This window comes from Hemitrygon akajei, chromosome 7, assembly GCF_048418815.1.
Source record: "Hemitrygon akajei chromosome 7, sHemAka1.3, whole genome shotgun sequence".
Taxonomy (NCBI): Eukaryota; Metazoa; Chordata; class Chondrichthyes; order Myliobatiformes; family Dasyatidae; genus Hemitrygon; species Hemitrygon akajei.
The window spans coordinates 121955465-121978436 of NC_133130.1; the positions used below are offsets into that span (position 1 = coordinate 121955465).

Here is a 22972-nt window from a genome sequence, read left to right on the forward strand (position 1 = left end):
ATAGAGTACCAGTGATAGGGATGCCCCTGTTTCCTTCCACATTCCAAAGATACATGGGTTACTATGGGTTAGTAAGATGGAGAGACTTAGAGGTTTAAAGAAGAAATTCAAGAGCTTGGGACCAATTTTAAAGAAAAAGATCAGCTTAATTTGTCACGTCTATCAAAACATGGAGTGAAATGCGTTATTTGTGTCAACAATCAACACAGCCTGAGTATGTGCTGGGGGGAGGTTTACAGGTGTCGCCATGCTTTTCCCAACATAGCATGCCCACAGTACATGTTTGGAACATGAAAGAAAACTGGAGAACATGGGGGATGTCCAAAGCAACACACACAAAATGCTGGAGGACCTCAGCAGGCCAGGCAGCATCTATGGAAAGCAGTACAACTGACATTTCAGGCCAGGACCCTTCATCAGGACTCCTGGATTGGATTTCCAGCATCTGCACATTTTCTTGTGTGTGTGAGGGTGTAAATTATGATTGCTTTGAGTAAACGCTTTTAACAACTGATATGAATGAAAAAATCAGGATCTAAATCAAAAATAGCAACAAATAATCCATTTGAAATTGGAATTTGTTCGATGAAACAAATACTGGGCAACATTTAGCAGTGTTAGTGAAATAACATGATTTATTTACAAGGAACAGAGTACATTGTGACACAGAGATGAATTGCAGGGAAACCTCTGCCATATTGAAGCCAGGAAGGTAAAGTCTATGCAATAATAAACAAATTCACCAGAGTGACACATACAAAATGCTAGAACTCAGCAGGTTAAGCAGCACCCACAAAAGTGTAGGCCATGGAGGAATTGAAATATGATAGAAAACAGCAAACTCGAATGGGTCAAGGACAGTGGAAGCAGACAAATCAATTGTCTTTGTTCTTTCCATGAGGTTGAATGAATGAATGGAGGTTGCCATTTTGTGAAGCTACTTTGTATCCCCCATTTTGTGAACTGGTTTTGCTCTGCTGGATCAGTGTTTTAAATAGACACAATGCTGGACATGCTAGACTAGAGATGATTTCCAAATAAGAAGTTATTTGTGAGGTATTCTTTGGTTAGATAATACATACAGGTAAATGATTAACGGTCGGGGAAGATTTGAGCAGGTTACTGGTTTAGTAACTGATTTAGAACAAAGAGCCATAAATTACCAGTTTCACTTGCAAAAGAGGGCAATAATTGGATGCTAGCTTATACCAGAGCCAATAAGAAGGAGTTATAGGTCAGATAGCCAATAAAACTGAAATAGAACGTTTGAACAGGTAAGGAACTCGTATAAAAGCAGAGGCTTCAAAAACAAAATTGCAACAATTCTGGAGATTCACCATCGCAAAGAAGAACCAGGAACTGGGAGATGAAAGGAACGATCACTTGGCCAATGGAAGAGATCCCCTATTTCAGTGTTGTAAAGTGGAAAAGTGGTCTTAGAGAGCATTGGTACAAAGGGAACAGTAGAATTCATGTTCTGAGTTGTTCGCCTCATGTCAATGTAGTTACATTGTTGCCTGTGCAGAGACAATAAAGTACAAGCTTCAATTAATTAGGAATTACATGGTGAGTTTCTTCACCTAGTTCTGTTGATGAATGGTTAACAGAACTGAACAAACAGTAGACGTTTCGGGCCAAGTCCCTTTGTCAGAACTGGAAAGGAAGGGGCAAAACGCCAGGATAAGACTGATTTATACTAGTTTTGCTAGTGATGCCACCTGGTGCTTACCTTTAATGCAGGACCTTTCTCACTCGCTCGTTCGCTGGCCCTCTTCCCTTCCAAACCCAGCTGCACAAACAGCTCGAGCAAGTTAACAAGGAGTTCATCCACCAATTGCTCCCCCTGCAGGTTGGCTGCTATGTTGGCGAGGGCATTGATAACTGCTAGGGAGCAGTGCCTGACACAGAGAGACAAGGACAAGATATATTCAAATAATCTCACAGTCCTATTATATCCAGTTATTATCTACATGCAATTGCCTCTTATAATAAGTTATGTATTGGTCAATGAGTTAGACATCTTGGGAGAGGTGGTGTCCCAGTTTCACAGGCATTACTGATCTGCCTGGTCTCATCAACCTGCAATTGGACCATAGCCCTCCAAACCACTCCCATCAATGTAGCTAGCCAAACTTCACTTAAATGTTTCTTGTATCTACCACTTCCACAGGCAGTTCGTTCCACCCTCTGAATGAAGAAGCTCTCCGTCAGATTCCCCTTTCACCGTAAACCTATGATCTCTAGTTCTAGTCTTGCCCGACCTCAGACGAAAAAGTCTGCTTGTATTTATCATCATCATTATGGTGCCACGTCATATGACGTGTGTGATCATGGTCTTCCGTCTATCTTTAATTTGTTCTTGGCATTTTTTTGTACAGAAGTGGTTTGCTATTGCCTTCTAGGCAGTGTCTTTATAAGACGGGTGACCTCAGCCATTATCAATACTCTTCAGAGACTGTCTGCCTAAAGTCAGTGGTCACATAACCAGGACTTGTGATATTCACCAGCTGCTCATATGACCATCCACCATCCGCTCCCATGGCTTCACGTGACCCTCATCAGTGGAGGGAGGCTAAAGCAGGTGCTACACCTTGCATGAGGGTGACCAGGCTAGCGAAAGGAAGAAATGTCTTACACCTCCTTTGGTAGAGATGTATCTCCACCCCATCACCTTTGTTTGTATTCACCCTTCATAATCTGAATTGGAATGCCATCATACATGGTGTCAGCAGGCCACCACTAGGATGAAATTAGTCACAGAGTACCATAGCACAGAAACAAGCCCTCCAGCCCATCTAGTCCATACCGAAATATTAGTCCTCCTTGTCCCATTGACCTGCCTGGGGCATAGACCTCATACCCCTCCAGTCCATGTACTTATCCAAACTTCTCATAAATGTTGCATTGAATCACCAACTCAGTTGGGGGGGCTACTTGATGCTGAAATAAAATATAAAGGAGCAGAATTGGGCCATTTGGCTCATCAAGTCTGCTCCGTCATTTCAGCATGGCTGATCCATTCCCCTCTCAGCCCCAATCTCCTGGCTTCTCCCCATATTCCTTCATGCCCTGACTAATCAAGATTCTATCAACCTCTCCCCTAAATACACTCTCCACAGCCACCTGTGGCAAGGAATTCCACAGATTCACCACTCTCTGGCAAAAGGAATTCTTCCTCATCTCTGTTTTAAAATGACACCCCTCTATTCTGAAGCAGTGTTCTCTCATCTTAGACTCCCCCACCATAGGAAACATCCTCTTCACATCCACTCTCTTGAGGCCATTCAATATTCGACAGGTTTCAATTAGGTCACCTCTCATTCATCTGAATTCCAGTGAGTACAGGCCCACAGCCATCGAATGCTCCTCAAATGACAAGCCTTTCAATCCCGCAATGATTTCCACAAACCTCCTTTGAACCCTCCTTTTTAGGTAAGGGGTCCAAAACTGCTACCACCATGATTGCACTGTATTAACAAGTCCCTGTGAGGAGGGGTTATTACATCTATTGATACTTGTGGTTTCTGTACTCAGTCTGAGGTCATGTTGGCAAGAACACCAAAACAAGTGTTTATTCAAGCCCAGTCTCGAACAGAGCAACAAAATGGGGTGATTTAACAATCCATGAATCACACTGCCAGTTGTAGCAGCAATATATCCACTTACTGTCTATCTGTATTGTATTTGCATTGTGCATCCTTACTCTGGGATAAGGTAATTTATCATGTAGGCTTGGGCAGTGGTTAGCGAGCAGCGTGCAGCATTGCATGGTGGTTAAAATAAACAAACATAGTCACCTATATAGACAGGGTGAATAGAGAGTGCATATTTCTCTTTGATCAAGTCAAGTCACCAAATGAAGTGGTGAATGCAGGCTCACTTTTGACATTTAAGAAAAACTTGGACAGGTATATGGATGAGAGGGGTTTGGAGGGATATGGCCCAGGTGCAGGTCAGTGGGACTAGGCAGAAAAATGGTTCGGCACAGCCAAAAAGGGCCAAAAGGCCTGTTTCTGTGCTGTAATGTTCTATGGTTCTGAGTCAAGTCAAGTCACTTTTATTGTAACTTCAACCATAACTGCTGGTACAGTACATAGGAAAAACGATACAACGTTTTTCAGGACCATGGTGTTATATGACACAGTACAAAAACTAGACTGAACTACATTAAAAAAAAACAGAGAAAACTACACTAGACTACAGACCTACACAGGACTGTGTAAAGTGCACAAAAACAGTGCAAGCATTACAATAAATAATAAACAGGACAGTAGGGCAAGGTGTCAGTCCAGGCTCTAGGTATTGAGGAGTCTGATAGATTGGGGACAAAACTGTTACATAACCCACACAAAATGCTGGTGGAACACAGCAGGCCAGGCAGCAACTATAAGGAGAAGCACTGTCGACGTTTCGGGCAAAGACCCTTCGTCAGGACTAACCGAAAGGAAAGATAGTAAGAGATTTGAAAGTAGTGTGGGGAGGGGGAAATGCGAAATGATAGGAGAAGACCAGAGGGGGTGGGATGAAGCTAAGAGCTGGAAAGGTGATTGGCGAAAGTGATACAGAGCTGGAGAAGGGAAAAGATCATGGGACAGGAGGCCTCGGGAGAAAGAAGGGGGGGGGGGGGGGAAGCACCAGAGGGAGATGGGGAACAGGCAGAGTGATGGGCAGAGAGGGAGAGAGAGAAAAAAAAACAACTAAATATGTCAGGGATGGGGTAAGAAGGGGAGGAGGGGCATTAACGGAAGTTAGAGAAGTCAATGTTCATGCCATCACATTGGAGGCTATCCAGCCGGTAAATAAGGTGTTGTTTCTCCAACCTGAGTTTGGATTCATTTTGACAGTAGAGGAGGTCATGGATCGACAGTGCTTCTCCTTATAAATGCTGCCTGGCCTGCTGTGTTCCACCAGCATTTTGTGTGTGTTCTTTGAATTTCCAGCATCTGCAGATTTCCTCGTGGAAACTGTTACATAGTCTGGTCGTGAGAGCCCGAATGCTTCGGTGCCTTTTCCCAGACGGCAGGAGGGAGAAGAGATTGTATGAGGGGTGCATGGGGTCCTTCATAATGCTGTTTCCTTTGCGGTTGCAGCGTGTAGTGTAAATGTCTGTGATGGCGGGAAGAGAGACCCTGATGATCTTCTCAGCTGACCTCACTATCCGCTGCAGCGTCTTGCGATCAGAGATGGTGCAATTTCCGAACCAGGCAGTGATGCAGCTGCTCAGGATGCTCTCAATACAATCCCTGTAGAATGTGACGATGATGGGGGGGTGGGAGATGGACTTTCCTCAGCCTTCGCAGAAAGTAGAGACGCTGCTGGTCTTTCTTTACTATGGAGCTAGTGTTGAGGGACAGGGGAGATTCTCTGCCTGGTGAACACCAAGAAATTTGGTGCTCTTAATGATCTCTACCGAGGAGCCATCAATGTTCAGCGGGAAGGGTCGCTCCTTGCCCTCCTGAAGTCAACAACCATCTCTTTTGTTTTGTTCACATTCAGAGACAGGTTGTTGGCTCTGCACCAGTTCATTAGCTGCTGCACCTCCTCTCTGTAAGCTGACTCGTTCTTGCTGATGAGACCCACCACAGTTGTGTCATCGGTGAACTTGATGATGTGGTTCGAGCTGTGTGTTGCAGCACAGTCATGGGTCAGCAGAGTGAACAGCAGTGGACAGAGCACGCAACCCTGGGGAGCCCCCGTGCTCAGTGTGATGGTGTTGGAGATGCTGCTCCTGATCCGGACTGACTGAGGTCTCCCAGTCAGGAAGTCTAGGATCCAGTTGCAGAGGGAAGTGTTCAGGCCCAGTAGGCTCAGCTTTCCAATCAGTTTCTGAGGGATGATGGTGTTGAATGCTGAACTGAAGTCTATGAACAGCATCCGAACGTATGTGTCTTTTTTGTCCAGGTGGGTTAAGGCCAGGTGATGGCAATGGCGTCATCTGTTGAGCGGTTGGGACGGTACACAAACTGCAGGGGGTCCAGTGAGGGGGGCAGCAGGGTCTTGATATGCCTCATGATGAGCCTCTTGAAACACTTCATGATAATGGATGTAAGTGCAACGGGACAGTAGTCATTTAGGCAGGACACTGAAGACTTCTTTGGCACGGAGTCGATGGTGGTGGCCTTGAAGCACGTTGGAATGGTGGCACTGCTCAGGGAGATGTTGAAGATGTCAGTGAGAACATCTGCTAGCTGGTCTGCACATCCTCTGAGCACTCTACCAGGGATGTTGTCTGGTCCAGCAGCCTTCCGTGGGTTGACCCTGCACAGGGTTCTTCTCACATCAGCCACAGTGAGACACAGCACCTGGTCATTTGTAGGAGGGGTGGACTTCCTCGCCGCCACGTCATTTTCCGCCTCACAGTGGGCGTAGAAGTTATTCAGCGCATTTGGGAGGGAGGCATCACCTACAGAGTCAGGTGATGTTATCTTGTAATTGGTGATGTCCTAGATGCCCTTCCACATGCGCCGCGTGTCGCCGCTGTCCTGGAAGTGGCTGTGGATTAGCTGGGCATGTGCACGCTTTGCCCCTCTGATGACTCGGGACAGTTTGGCCCTTGCTATTGTTAGGGCTGCCTTGTCACCTGCTCTGAAGGCAGAGTCGTGGGTCTTCAGCAGTGCACGCACCTCCGCGGTCATCCATGGCTTCTGGTTGGCACGTATAGTGATGGTCTTGGACAGAGTAACATCATCAATGCACTTGCTGATGTAACTGGTCACTGATGCTGTGTACTCCTCTAAGCTGGTAGAGTCGCCATCGGTTGTAGCCTCCCTGAACATGTGCCAGTTAGTGTTCTCAAAGCAGTCCTGAAGAGCAGAGATGGCTCCTGCTGGCCAGGTTTTCACCTGCTTCTGAACTGGTCTGGAGCGCCTGACGAGCAGTCTGTATGCTGGGATTAGCATAACAGAGATGTGATCTGAGTAACCAAGGTGGGGGCAGGGCTCTGCCCGGTATGCGTCGGGGATGTCTGTGTAAACCAGGTCCAACACGTTTTCCCCCCTCATTGCAAAGTCCACAATGCTGATGGAATTTGTGAAGCAGTGACTTAAGGTTCGCGTGGTTAAAATCACCGGCGACAATAAACAGTCCATCAGGGTGTGTGTTCTGCAGTTCACTAATAGCCCCGTACAGGTCACAGAGCGCCTCCTTAGCATTAGCGCTGGGGGGAATGTAGACACTGAATATAAAGACAGAGGTGAATTCCCGTGGCAAATAAAATGGTCTGCATCTAACAGCCACAAACTCCACTAGTGATGAGCAGTGTCTGGAAACCAGCACAGAGTTATTACACCATTCCATAGTGATGTAAATACACACACCACCGCCACCGCGAGTCTTACCGGAGAGAGCTGCATCCTTGTCTGCACGAAACAAGGTGAGCCCTTCCAGTTGAATGGTGGCATCCAAAACCCTATCAGTGAGCCATGTCTCTGTGAAGACAAACGCGGAGCAAACTCTGTACTCCCGCCGAGTATTACGTTGGAGTCGGATGTAGTCCATTTTATTGTCCAGGGAGCAGACATTGGAGAGCAGAATGGACGGGAGAGCCAGCCGGCTAGGGTTTGCTGTTTGCCTGGCACGGACCCCTGCCCGCTTGTCTCGCTTCCGCTTCCTCGCACATCTCTTACGACGTCTCCATCTCTGGCTACCAGCATCAGGCGAGTCCGAGGAATGTAGGCCCATTCCCCTCAGCAAGCCAAGGCCGTGTAATTCAGCCAGCAGATCTTTGTGGAGGTTTGTTTTTGGGCGATCTCTGTACTGTAGTAATACCTGGTGATGGTAGATAGCTGCTCTGTTATCCATGTGCCCTAATCGAAAATTGTGTATCAAACTTAGATTAGAAAATTAAATTAAAGTAACACCAAGTCTGAAAGGCCGCTGCTGCTGTGCTGCGCCGCCTCATGGGCCTCACTCGTCTTTGTTTGAATTTGATCCAATTACTTTCATGTGAATTACGGAAGATTTGAAGGATTTTATTGTTGGTTGGTAATAAAAGATTAAAATGTATTTTCGTGACTTGGAATTCAGAATCAGGTTTAATATCACCAGCAGATATTGTGAAATTTGCTGTCTTTGAGGCAGCAGTACAACGCAATACAGAATAGAGAAAAAAATGTGAATTACAGTAACTATATATACATATAACAGTTAAATTAAATAAGCAGTGCAGAAAAAAGTAGTAAGGTAGTATTCATGGGTTCAATGTCCATTCAGAAATCATATAACAGAGGGGAAGAAGTTGTTCCTGGATCATTGAGTGCGGGTCTTCAGGCTTCTGTACCTCCTTCCTGACAGTAGCAATTAAAACAAGACATAACCTGGGTGATAGGGGTCCTTAATGATGGTCTTTCAGCAACTTTTAGCTCTGGATTTCAAGTAGTCCTTGAAGGGTCACTAACATCATCCCTCATACCCCTCGAACAAACCAGCACTAAATGACCGACTCAACCAGTGCAAAAGACAAGCACCCCAGTGTCGTCGGGATCTTTGTAAATCCCACAAAGTTGCCACAAAAGTTTATACCATTTTAGAGACTTATTGGGGGGGGGGGGGGGGAGGAAGAACAATGTACTAGGGGATAGCCGTAGCGACTGGGTATTTGGCATTGTAATCAGGCTTTGTGGCTCAGAAGGGAATAGTGGGGGAGAAGAGGAGTGCAGTCGTCATAGGGGATCCATAGTTAATGGAGCTAACAGGACGTTTTGTGGACATGAAAGAAACATGAGATGGTATGTTACCTCCCAGGTGCCAGGGTTAGAGATGTCTCTGATTGGGTCCACAGCATTCTAAAGGGGGAGGATGAACAACCAGAAGTCATAGTACATATTGGTACCAACAACATAGGCAGGAAAAAGATTAAGAGTTACAAAGGCACAAGAAGGCTAAATTAACAAATTTCAAGACACATGCCGGTGATAATAAACCTGATTCTGATTCTGGTGTGTTGGCCTTAATTAGTGGGGATTAAATTCAAGGCTGTGAGATGATACTGTAGCTCTATAAATCTCTGCTTAGACCACACTTGGAGTATCATGCTCAGATCTGATCTCCTCACTACAGGATGTGGAAGCTTTAGAGAGGGTATAAAGAAGATTTACCAGAATACTTCTCGGATTAAAGAGCATGCCTTACGAGGATAGGATGTGTAAACTCAGGCTATTCTCTTTGGAGCAACGGATGATGAGAGGCGCCTTGACAGAGGTGTACAGACAGTAAGAGGCATGGATCAAGTAGATAGCTAGACTTTTTTTTCCCCAGGGCAGAAATAACTAATGAGGGGGCATAATTTTAAGGGGATTGGAAGAAAGTATATGGGAGATGTCAAGACATTTTTTTTCGATAGAGAGTGGTGGGTGCTTTGAACATGCTATCAGCGGTGATGGCATACATTAGGAGCATTTAAGAAACCCTTAGATAGGCACTTGGATGATAGAAAATGAATGTCTATGTGGGAGGATTTGATCTCAGAGTCTGACGTCTGCACAACATCATGAGCCAAAGGGCCTGCACTGTGCTGTAATGTTCTATGATCACCATTGTTCCACAGTCAGACTTGGAACGTCCTACAAAAGGTAGCAGATTTAAGCCCAGTCCATCAGGGATAAAGCTTTCCCCATCATTGAGCACATCGACATGAAACGCTGTCACAGGAAAGCAACACCCATCATCAGAGACCCCCACCTCCCAGGTCATGTTCTCTTCTCACTGCTGCCATCAGGAAGAAGGTATAGGAGACTCAGGACTCACACCACCTGGTTCAGGAACAGTTATTACACCTCAACCATCACGCTCTTGAACCAAAGGGGAAAACTTCACTCAATTTCACTTATCCCCTCATTGAAATGTTCCCACAACAATTGGACTCACTTTCAAGGACTCTTCAATTAATGTTATCGATACTTATTGCTTATTTATTCACAATTTCTTTCTTTTTGTATTTGCACAGTTTGTTGTCTTTTGCACACTGGTTGAAAGCCCATCGATTCGGTCTTTCATCGATTGTATTGTGGTTATTATTCTATTCTGGATTTATTGAGTATGCCCGCAAGAAAATGAATCTCAGTGTTAGTATATGGTGACATATATGTACTTTAATAATAAATTTGCTTTGAACTTTGGAATATTTTTCCTGCAGCATTTTCAACTCAGATTGTACTGTTCAAGGAATAGGGTGACCACCATTTTGTCACCTCACCTGAACAACACACATCTTATTAAAAAAAGCACTATTTTGTTTCAAAAAAGGCTTAGTAGGATTGTTTTAATGACTGGACTGCATTACAATAGATGGTGAAGCAGATTCGAGTAATTTTCAAAAGGAAATTGGGTAAATATATCAACTCAGGGAAAGTGCTTCTTCAAGATGGCGCTGGCAACACACAGAGCGATGTTTTGTAGCAGCTCACAAAACTTCTAGAAATACTTCCTCTGAACTACTATGGCTGTAATCTGCAGCTATTGTGTTTCTTTGTATCTGAAAATAGTGACATATATGTATTTTGAACTTTGAACCAGAAGGAAGCTGAACTAACTGAAAAGTTTGCTCCAGAAAGTATTACAAGACACAATGAACTAAATAACATCCTTCAGTAATAATATTACTTGTAAAAACACACTTAGCAGTGTGCAGACTTAATTAACAGTAATATACACAATAAGTAACAGTGTACAGTAATGTGCAATAATAATGTACGAAATAATAAAGCAGAGAATATTGTTCTCCTGTCGCACAGAGATGAACTTTTGTATATGCTTATTGCATTTGGTAGGAAAGATTTTCTGTAATCCAGAAGATAGTGAATTTGTCTACACCCATCCTTTGCAACTTCTCGCTCAGAAGTGGTTGGATTATACTGAATGTGATTCTCATAAGGCCACCACCATCATCCAGGTGAGAGTGAGCTCAATGCATCATTCACTCCCACATGAGGTTGGTAGGCAAAATGTAGAGGGTTCAATGAAGATCTTGCCTGTGGTCCAAGGTAAGTCAGGACCAGCCTCTCCTGCGCCTTCATCACATGGAGATGTGTGGGCAATTGGTCTTGTAGTCATCAAATCCAGATGGAGGCGCCTTCTTGGATTCAGAAACCAAGCAGGAAGTCTTTCATAGTACCGGTACCTCTCCTGGCTCAGAATCAGAATGTAAAGGTGCTGCAAAATACCAGACAGCTGGCATGCACAGGCCTTCGGTACCCTGGGGCTGATACGGTCCGGGCCAGCAGCCTTGCCTTGATGTAGTTTCTCTAGTTGTCTCCTAACCTGACCTGCAGTCTCAGTCAGGTGAGAGAGGGTGGTCAACCCCAAGGAGGCACGATACTCCAAGGTTGGGGGTGGTTTGGAATACAAGCACTCACCAGAGGGGAGGGAGGTATGGAGATGCGGAGCAGAGGACAGGATTTGCCAATTATTTTTCAGAAAGATAATGGTGATTTTAAAGGCCTTGGTTCAAAAATGTTCTCAACAAAACGAAAAGGCTCATAGATCGAAAAAACACAAAAGAATGTGAAGATGCTGGAAATCCAGAGTAAAACACACACACAAAAATGTTGGAAGAACAAGGCAGGTAAGGCAGCCTCCATGGAAAGGAATAAATAGTCAATGTTTCTGATCAAGACCCTTCATCAGGACGTGATGCTGCCTGACCTGCTGGGTTCTGCAGGCATTCTGTGTGGATCTAATAAGCTATGTTGCTTCTTTGCATGGATTTCGTTTGAACATGAATAGATCAACCCGAATGGAAAGACAAAAAGAACAGGTTGTACACATGAAATGCAGCAAGAATTCAGAGCTTACCTGTAGCCATGGTCTTTGTGGTCTTTAGTTGCCGAGTAAACAACAGAACTGGCTTTCACACTGATTTGCTGAAAGAGGTTCCACACTTCTTGGTAAATATATTGCTGTAAAACATAGGAGTTGATCAGTCCACCTCAACACACTGAAATATATATTGGTACTTACCGTAGATTTCGCACTACAGAGCGCACCTGATTAAAAGCCGCTGGCTCTAATTTTAGAAATAAAATCAATTTTGTACTTGTACAAGCCGCACCGGATTTTCGGCCGCAGGTGTCCCACGTTGTAATATGAGATATTTACACAGAAAGATATTACACGTGAGGATTTTTTAACTTTTAATTAAATCCATATGGTAACATAAACAAATACATATTGCAAATGCTTTTTTTCGAACCGTGCCTGTAACGCGGCTACTTTTAAATATACGTTGCGTATACTTTTTTACTGAACAACATTCCAATATCTCCTAACGACTGGTAAAAAATATATATACTGCAGCCTACCAGGAAAAGTTATTGATCGCCTTTAACTTAAAAGCAGCGTTTTGGCTCCGCCGCTTGCCCCCCGCCTTCCCGTTTATCGCAAACCGGTATTTTTCCCACAAGACGCGGCGAAACCGGGTGTGACATCATAGCATCCCGGGATGTAGTACAGAAAACAAATATAGTTAAAACACTTCAAACTTTAACTAACAAATGAATTACTAAGCGAAAATATTATAAACTAAATAACTGCCATAAAGGCAGCACAATGCTTTTCTTCGAGTGTTTTCCATGTTGATGAGGGTGAGTACAAATGACTGATTTACAATAATTTAATTGTGAAAGTGCGCTTGATTTATCGTACAATTTCATTGGACCTCTGTGAACTACTCATCAATTTTATTGGTCTACTGTTACGAGGCAAAATGTTTTTGGTGGCATGAAAAAAAATCATGCATTAGCCGCACCGTAGTAAAGGCCGCAGTGTTCAAAGCTGTTCAAAATGTGGGAAAAAAGTAGCGGCTTATAATCCGACATCTACGGTAAGTTTCCTAAATCAGAAGTGGGATAGGCAAACAGCCAACCAGTGGGCATTTTCCCAACTTTTATAAAGTTGTAAGATATAGGAGCAAAATTAGGCCATTAGGCCCATTGAGTCTGCTCCACCATTTCATCATGACTGATCCATTTCCCTTTGAGCCCTAATCTTCTGCCTTCTCCCCATAACCCTTCATGCCCTGATGAATCAAGAATTTATCAATCTTTGCCTTCAATATATCCATTGACTTGGCCTTCACTGCAGCCTGTGGTAACAAATTCCAAGATTCACCACAAAAGAAATTTCTCCTCATCTCCATTCTAAATGGATGTCCCTCTATTTTGAGGCTGTGCCCTCTGGTCTAGACTCTTCCACCATAAGAAACATCCTCTCCACATCCACTTTATCAAGGCCTTTCAACATTTGGCCCTGAAAGGCCCTCATTCTTTTGGATTCCAGCGAGTACAGGCCCAGAGCAATCAAATGTTCCTCATTTAAGCCTTTCAATCCCAGAATCATTTTAGTGAAGCTCCTTTGAACCCTCTCCAATGCCTGTAACTTATGTGCAAATTGCACTGCTCGGGTACTTTGCCAGCCTATCCTATGGTCTTCTGCCTGAAGTTAAAATGAAAATAAAGTCATATTAAAACCAGCGTTTCCTCTAATTTTCTTTCTTACAGCTATATGAGCCAATCATTGCTCTGAGCAGGAAAGTTTTGCACAGCTTGAAAAGTGCATACAATATTTCTTATTGTAAAACGTATATTATGGCATTGACGTCCAGCAAGCCAGTATTTCATTAACAATGAGCTACCGACCAGGGGCGTATCTACAGAAAATAGCGTCTATGGTAAGTACTGAAATTGCGCCCCTGTCCAAACATCTGACACCCGTCTTTTAGATAACTTTACCATAATATCAGCTCAAAAATACAAGTCAAGCTCGTTAATCTTTTAATTAAATTATGGCACTACATGAAAATTATAACTGCACCTTCCTTGCTTTCACTGATGCAAATTGGTCTATGATGTGATCAAAGTCAGTTTTTTCAGTTTCTTCTCTTTCTACACTCAGCAGAGCAAGATCACAGAGTCTGCCTTGACCCATGGAGGCTCTCAAATATGAAAATTTAGTTTTAACTTGCTGAATGATCTCTCACAACTGGTGATGGAAACTGCAATGGTTAGCATTACCTGAATAGCAATGCAAAGACTGGGGAAGACGCTCACATCTCCTTACTGAACAATAAATTCAAGAGGCTCTTCAGGTCTTAATATTTTCACGTTGACCACCTTGATAGCAACATTCTGCAATCCAAAATTTCTTCATATAGATGCTGTCCATCAATATCAGAGCTGTACAAGTCACCCAAATTTTCACACTCTTCTTCAGGTCGTTACTGTCGGCACCATAACACAGTCCCTCAACACCAAGAAGGAACCCAAACTTGGTGTCAGTGTCATGCAAACCTTTCGTCCATTTCTCTGTGAAGACAGTCGATTGTTCCCTTCATGACTCTTTCCAATTCCTCCTTAGCTGTTAACCCAGCGTCTCTCGAGTTCTCATTAGCCATTCATTTCTTTCGTCTCTGATGTCTTTCAACTTCAATATTCCATTCTTGACAGAGACTGACTCCTTCTTCGAGTAACTCATTGACCAACACTTCTCTTTCATCATAAAAATGATCTCGGAGGGCTTTCAAATCCAGGGCAGCATTGTGGAAGTTCATGCTAGGATCCTGTAACTTCTTCTGAATACGGTCAATGCGAATGAGTATTTTGTTCCAAAATCCTAGCAAAATCAGAAAATCGTAACTCAACATGCAGTTGTAAAGCTGCCTTGCGTCACTTGTTTCACTGGTCTCGTTTTCATTGTCTATCATGTCCTGGAAAACTTGAAGTATATCCTCAAGGTACTTGTTGACGGGCTTCACTGCTTCTGTCCTTGCACTCCACCTGGTTTCGGACTCCGACTTAACAACCACAGGCATGGCGTTTTTGAGTTTTTCCCAGCGCTGTGTTGAACCAGAGAAAAACACATAGACAGCTTCAATGGTTCCAAAAAACGTGACCATCATTGTATCCTGCTTGGCTGCATGTACATCTACCAAGTTGAGCGAGTGATTGTCACAATTCACAAATCCTGCCAGGTTGTTTTTTCTTAATTATTATTTGATGAACACCACTTCTGTGTCCAGTCATCACAGTAACATTGTCATAGCACTGTGACCAACAATCTGTAGCTCCATTTCGTCCTTCTCTAGCTGTTTCAGGATGTCTTCAAACTCTCAGCATCCTTCTGGCTTATCTGGATAAAACCAAGGAAGGACTCTGTAACACGGACTGTTTTCCTCTCATAATCAACTTCCACATACCTCACTACTTCTGACATCTGCTCATGGTGTGCCTGATCAGGAGTCGAGTCAAACATGAGACCATAGTACTTGGCTTTACGAATGCTTCTCAGTAAACTCTGGTGAACATGTGGATAAATTCATTCTGGACACCCAGTGAAAGACGTGGCTCCAGGGTGACTTTCCAAATGAGTGTGTTGTTCTTTTATGACAGGGTCAAAGATGGCCAGTAGTTTTAATAAGCCAAGAATATTTCCCACATTGGAGTCATCGTCTAGCTAAAGTGACTCCCGGGGGGTGGGGGGGTGAGTTCTGAGTCGTAAGGAATTTTATGCAGTGAAGGATTCTCGTCGATATCATGCCACTTCTGCTTTTCCTTCTCAATTTGTGACTGAAATACTACGTTTAATAACTCCTGTTTCCAGCTAAATTTCTTTCCATTTCTTTCCACTGTGTGAAGCATTCCCGATGATTCTTGGCATTTTCATGAACACTAATCCTTTCAGATACTTTCCACTGGTTGAATCCACTTTCCTGCTCCAATGAGGATTGACGGACTGACCGGGAATAGAGATGACAACAGATACAAAATGCAGACCTATTAGAAGGGGAATAGAGCAGCCATGAGCGAGTCACTTCCTCACCACGACCATTTCCCAATTTCCTCTTGAACCAAGTTTTGTTCATTGAGCGGTTATTTGGCCCCTCACTGTTCTGGAAATACTTTGAACCCAGCTTTATTATTTCTGTTCTCAACGTGTCAGGCAAAATTGCTTTTCCAGCATCCTTGTTGAACTTCAGAAGTCCAATGTCATGCTGTTCAATCACTTCTGGTATGACAGTTTGAGGCTCTTTGACACCATCCAGTCCACTGGGTTCAGTGTCGTCAGGTTCAATCTTGTCAGGTAAAATCTCATCAATAAACTCAACATCACCACCACCACCATCGCCTTCGTCTCCTGTCATGACCACGTTCTCTGTGGCAGCCTCACTCTTAATCTCATCATACTCGGGTTTATCTGACTTGACTTCCTCCTCGGCTTGTGACACATTTGTACTTGATCCACCTTCGAATTCTAATAAACTTGTAGCAGGTGCAGGCGACTCCGTGGAACGAGTCGAACTACTTGTTCCGAGCTTTTCAAAAAAGGGCATGAAGAACTTGCTTAACTTCTTGGCTTCCTCCACCTCCAACTTTCATCTCTTCCGTCCTTCAGCTCCACTTTCCTTCTTCTTCGTGAAGAAACATTTCACGGTTTTCTTACACAATGCTCTGAAATAAGGCCATCCTAGTGTTTCTCACCCATGATAATCAAAGACAGATCATACATCTGAAGAAAATTCTTTTTTCACTATCCAAAGATGGCTTGTCTGACTTTAATAGAAACTGCTCAGTGGTGGCCCCCTTCAAGTGGCGCCCAGGGCACGTGCCATACCTGAGATATGCCACTGCTGCCGACTTCCATTCTGTTTATTGTTACAATTTGTAACAGTGTTGCAATTACAGTGTGGTACATGGTGACATATATGTACTTTGATAATAAATGTACTTTGAACTTTAACATAATTTCAACATTATATTAACATTATATAAAAGAAAATTCCAGCTGTACGGCAATTAAGGCTATGTGTGCCAGAGCGTCAGTGGGCAAGGCACCCATGCAACTTAGAGAAAGTGATGAAAGCATAATGCTAAAAATACTCAACAAGTTAGACAGCATCTCTGAAAAGAGAAATGATGGTGAATGATACTTTACGACATGGCTTCTAATAATCTAAAAAGGGTAAGGCAAATGGAAATAAAAGATGTTGAATGCAGCCTCTTCATCCACAGTGAAAAGTCAATGATCTACTATCCAACCATTCAGATATCCTGATGGTTTAGCATCTAGCTAACAGGGTCACTTGTTCTAAAGCTAAAGCGGCAGAATTAGGTCACTTGGTCCATTGAGTTCTCTCCGCCATTCTATCACAAATGATTTATTATCCCTCTCAAAGCCATTCTCCTGCATTCTCCGCATAACTTTTGACACCCTTACTAATCAAGAACCTATCAACCCCCACTTTAAATATACCCAATGACATGATTCACCGCTCTCTGGCTAAAGAAGCCACTGGTGATGCTGCACTTGTTGTATTCAGTTTTCATCACTGTGCTAAAGGGAAAAGGTAGATAAAATGGAAAGACTGCAGACAAGATTGACAAGTACATTGCCAGGATTAAGGACTGAGCGATAGGGAGAGGTTGGAGAGGTGAGAAATTTTGCTCTTGGAGTTCAGGAGACAGAGAGGTGATCTTATATACATGACAGCCATAGACAGAGTGAATGGACTCAGTTATTTTGCCCCCAACATTGGGGGAACCAAGAACTAGAGAGTATAGGTTTAAGGTGAGAGGGAAGATAGTTTAAGAACTTGAGCGGTGAAATCAAATGAGAAATTGAAGAGGGGCAACTCTTTAAAAATAAACAGAGGGTGGTACATATATGCACAGAAAGTCTTTGAAGCATGTACAATAAAGAGTTTTAAAAGCCAGCTGGACAGATACATGGATAGGAACAATTTAGAGGGCTAGGAACATCTTGATGTCCATGGACCAGTTGGACAGGTACATGGACAGGAACGATTTAGAGGGCTAGGGTCATCTTGGTGTCCATGGACCAGTTGGACAGGTACATGGACAGGAACGATTTAGAGGGCTAGGGTCATCTTGGTGTCCATGGACCAGTTGGACAGGAATGATTTACAGCATCCTTTCACACAGATTTCACCTTCAATTGAAGTGAGGTGATGTCTACCCTTGTTCTTGATGCTTGTTAAACAAGAAAAAGCTTACTCACACTTGAAATAAGTTAAAAACTGCAGCAAAATATTCATTGTTTTCTTATGATTTCCTTTCACAGAAATCCAGAATTTGTCCAGGGGCAGGTCAGTAAATCTAATCTTGAGTGTAAGGTCAGAGTGCAGTTCACAAAGTTCTTCCTCTTCTCTCAAAGTCAAGTTCTCAGGCTGAGCAGAAGATTTAGAAAAAAGGTCCCTCACCCAGGAAAAATACTGTTCGATATTGTTCTGCAATTCTTCCAGATGGTTTCCATTAAGACCCGATACTTTCTGATATCCTTCCTCACTCTCAAGTCCAAGCAGCAGTGGAAACACTTCAAGATTTCCTTTTGCAGCATGATTTTTCCAAAGATTCCGTTTCCTTTTAAATCCAAGAATCTTGTCACTTGAAGTCAAAACATTTTCTCCAGGGCCTTGCAAAGACTTATTCAACTGGTTCATATGATGAAAAATGGCTGTTCAGTAAGCTAGTTTCTTCAAAGCAATATGCAAAATCTGGCCTACTTTTCTCCTGAAAGTACTCCTGCAATTCACCTTTCAGTTCAAATACCCTGTTGAGAACTTTTTTTTAAACATTCTTGAGTGAATTGGTCTTTCAGCTACTAAATAACTTGCTTCATGAGTCCTTTTACTGACTGTGACTTTATTTTCAAAAGCTTTAATCTGTTTGTTTTGAGATTTCAATAGTCATTTAAAATAATCAGCCCTTTTACGTGTCATATGGCTGTGATTTGTAATTAAGTGTCTTCAGTTTTGCTGGAGCCACTGCTACATTCGTAAGTTGTTTGCCACAGACTAGGCCAATAGAACTCGGATCACCAGTCCAGGTAAAACCCACTGATAGGAGCTTTCATTGTAAAGATTGCTTTACCGTCCTTTGCTTTTGGCTCCAGGATCCAGAAGAGGCTGATGGATTTCTTCTGGGTCAACAGGAGGCATTGGGTCTCTGTTGTGGTCCTCAGTCTTCTGATTGCAGAGGGTGGGCAGTCATTGGTGTGTGTGCACACTCAGCTGGTGGCTCTCTGCCTCAGGACCTGGCAAAGATACCTGTACAATGACATTATTCCAAGATGGCATGCGCAGGTAACATACTTTCTCCGCCAGGGACACTGCCTGCAGGACATGCGACTTTCAGTGGACAGCACCAGCCTTGCTGCTTTGAGGGAAATGCCTTGCTTTTACCGAGAGCTGTTGAGGGTATGGGGTCTAATCTCATCCAGACACGGTGCTCCTGCGCTGGTGGAGGATGGTACACTAGGCACAAAAGGGACTGGTCCCCATCCTATCATGAAGGGTGTCGAGGGGGCTTGGGGAAGTAGAGGGGTTCCAGCTGCACCACCACCTGATGGGCCAGAAGTGCTCATCGGACCCAGGCCTCAGATACCAGGTGGGAGAAGGTCCCACACAATGTGAGCTGTCTTGCAGGGATGCCCACCATGCCCTTCCGTGATGCCCCAAAGTGTTTCTGTCTGGCTGCTCTTGAACATCCTTCACTCCTTGCCTTCATCTGCCAACTGGACTTGCCTTGGCAATCTGCAGGGGTCCTACCCCTGTAGATTGGGGACCTGGGGTGGAAGGTGTTGCATAGGGCAGTACCGTGCAACAGGTCTTTAAGTAAGTTCATTGACACCCTGTACACCTGTCCATTCTGTGGCCAGGTGGGGTCAGTGTACCACGCTTATGTAGAGTGTGAGAGGTTGCACACCAACTATCAGCCTCCCATCATCCCCTCTGTGCAATACAGCACTCATCAATTATCAACAGACTCCCGTATCTCACGTCAAAAACTGAGAATAGACTCAAGCAATTAAACATGGTCCTACTGAGCACTGCCATAGTGGGCTGATAGACCTCTAACAAGATTGCTACTCGGTCACTGCCCACCACTGTGAGCACTAGCATCATGTGTTGCGCAAAGTTCAAAAAACAATGTTTATTTTTTAAGCAGAATCTCTTGCAGAACCCTGGTTGAGAAACGCTGATTTAGAGGGATGGGGAATATTGGTGCCCATGAACAGGGTGGACAGGTACATGGATAGGAACAATTTGGAGGGATATGGGCATCTTGGTGACCACGGCTACCCATTTTAATTGCACCTCCCTTTCCCATTCCAGTATGTCTATCCATGGCCTCCTCCACTGCCATGATCAGGCCACACTTAGGATCGGAGGAACACCTTACATTCCATTTGGGTAGCCTGATGGCATAAATATCAATTTCTCTAACTTCCCTCCCCACCATTCCCCACCCCCTTTTCTCTCTCTCATCTTATCTCCTTGCACACCCATCGCCTCCCTCTGATGTTCTTCCCCCCTTTTCTTTCTTCCATGGCCTTGTCCTCTTCTATCAGACTCCCCCATCCCCAGCCCTGTATTCTTTCACCAATCAACTTTCCAACTCTTTACTTCATCCCTCCCCCTCCTATCACCTTACGTGTCTCTCTCTCCCCTCTCCTGACCTTCCTCAGCTTTTTCTCTCCATTCCTGCCAAAGGGTCATGGCCCAAAATGTCAACTGTACTCTTTTCCATAGATGCTGCCTGGCCTGCTGAGTTCCTCTAGCATTTTGTGTTTGTTGCTTGGATTTCCAGCATCTGCAGATCTTCCCGTTTGTGATTAGTGATCATGGACCAGTTGGACAGGTACATGGACAGGAACGATTCACAGGGCTAAGGACATCTTGCTGGCCATAAACTAGTTGGACAGGTACATGGATAGCAACAATTTAGAGGGGTAGGGGCATTTTGCTGGCCATGGTCCAGTTGGACAGATAGATAGATAGATAGGAACAAATTAGAGGGATATCGGCATGGTAAAAACTCAGGTGGTGACGAGAGGGCATACAGGAGTGGGATATGCCAACTAGTGGAGTAGTGTCACAGCAACAATCTGGCACTCAACATTAGTAAGACGAAAGAGCTGATTGCGGACTTCCGGAAGGGTAAGACAAAGGAACACATACCAATCCTTACAGAGGGGTCAGAGTGGAGAGAGTGAGCAGTTCCAAATTCCTGGGTGTCAAGATCTCTGAGGATCTAACTTGGTCCCAACATATCGATGCAGTTATCAAGAAGGCAGGACAGCAGCTATACTTCATTTGGAGTTTGAAGAGATTTGGTAACTTACATAGATGTACCGTGGAGAGCATTTTGACAGGCTGCATCACTATCTGGTATGGGGGGGAGGGAGGCTACTGCACAGGACCGAAAGCAGCTGCAGAGGGTTGTAAATTTAGTCAGTGCCATCTTGGATACTAGCCTACAAAGTGCCCAGGACATCTTCAAGGAGCGGTGTCTCAGAAAGACAGCGACCATTATTAAAGACCTCCAGCACCCAGGGCGTGCCCTTTCCTCACTGTTACCATCAGGTAGGATATGCAGAAGCCTGAAGCTGCACACTCGGCAATTCAGGGACAGCTTCTTCTCCTCCGCCATTCGATTCCTAGATGGACTTTGAATACCTTGACACTAACTCACTTTTTAAATATATATTTTTTTTGCATGGCTTTTAATCTATTCAGTATACGTACAGTGTACAGTAATTAACTAATTTATTATTGTTATTTTATTTTGTTTTTTATTCTTCTACATTATGTATTGCATTGAACTGCTGCTGTTAAGTTAACAAATTTCATATTACATGCCGGTGACAATAAACCTGATTCTGATTTTGATCCTTGGTGGCTATGGCCCAGTTGGACAGCAATGATTTAGAAGGATCAGAGCATCTTGTTGGCCATGGACCAGTTGGACAAGAACAATTTAGAGGGATATGGACACCTTGGTGGCCATAGAGCAGTTAAGGTCGAAGGGCACAACTCTGTCTGATGCGATCTACTCCGCATTGATAATGTTGGAAATCTCATGATAAATAGTTGTCTACTAAATTCTTGGTAGAGATGATGAGAAGATTTCTTTGGATTGTGATGTAATGTTCCAGATTAATTTTAATGTTTTATGTGGTGCATTAGATCTCAATAAGACAATGGCAAGAGACAGCAGAGATTCTGCAGATGCTGGAAATCCAGAGCAACACATACAGAATGCTGGAGGAACTCAGCAGGTCAGGCAGCATCTATGCTGAGGAATAAAGAGTTGATATTTCAGGTCACAACCCTTCGTCAGGAAGGGGAAAAAAGCCAGAATAAGGTGATGGGAGGAAGGGAAGGAGAACAAGCTGGCAGATGATAGGTGGCTGATGAAGTAAGAAGCTGGGAGTTGATAGGTGGAGGAAGTGAAAGTCCGAAGGAGTCTGATAGGAGAGGAGAGTTGACCCTGGGAAAAAGTGGAGGTGGAGGGACACGAGAGAGTGGTGATTGACATCCTCAAGATTAAGACTCAAGATGGTTTAATGTACTTTCTAGTACACAAGTGTAAAGAATAACTAAATAATTGTTACTCCAGATCCAATGCTGTACACAAAAAAACACAATAACTATAAATACATAACTTATGCTTAGATTATGTCATCTAACTTATTTTGAAAAACACTTCATGTCATTACCTAACTCATATCCCAAGAGGCGGCGCGGCACAGCAGCAGCGGCCTTTGAGACCTGGTGTTACTTTAATTTAATTTTCTAATTTAAGTTTGATACACAATTTTTGATTAGGGCACATGGATAACAGAGCAGCTGTCTACCATCGCCAGATACTACTACAATACAGAGATCGTCCAAAAACAAACCTTCACAAAGATCTGCTGGCTGAATTACGCGACCTCGGTTTGCTGAGGGGAACGGGCCTACATTCCTCGGACTCGCCTGATGCTGGTAGCCGGAGATGGAGACGTCGAAAGCGATGTGCCAGGAAGCGGAAGCGAGGCAAGCGGGCAGGAGTCCGTGCCAGGCTAAAAGCAAACCCTAGCCGTCTGGCTCTCCTGTCCATTCTGCTCTCCAATGTCCGCTCCCTGGACAATAAAATGGACTACATCCGACTCCAACGAAATACTCGGCGGGAGTACAGAG

General features: G+C 43.9%; 1 protein-coding gene across 2 annotated transcripts in view; it reads right to left on the minus strand.

Moving 5' to 3' along the window:
• The window catches only part of pi4kab (phosphatidylinositol 4-kinase, catalytic, alpha b), a 326669-nt gene that overhangs the window by 204510 nt on the left and 99187 nt on the right, over nucleotides 1-22972 (minus strand). For both annotated transcript variants that reach the window (XM_073051867.1, XM_073051866.1), the window contains exons 17-18: nucleotides 11791-11894; nucleotides 1730-1898 (exon numbers count right to left, since the gene is read on the minus strand). In XM_073051867.1, coding sequence (XP_072907968.1) covers nucleotides 1730-1898; nucleotides 11791-11894 — 273 coding nt within the window. The remainder of the gene's footprint in view (nucleotides 1-1729; nucleotides 1899-11790; nucleotides 11895-22972) is intronic.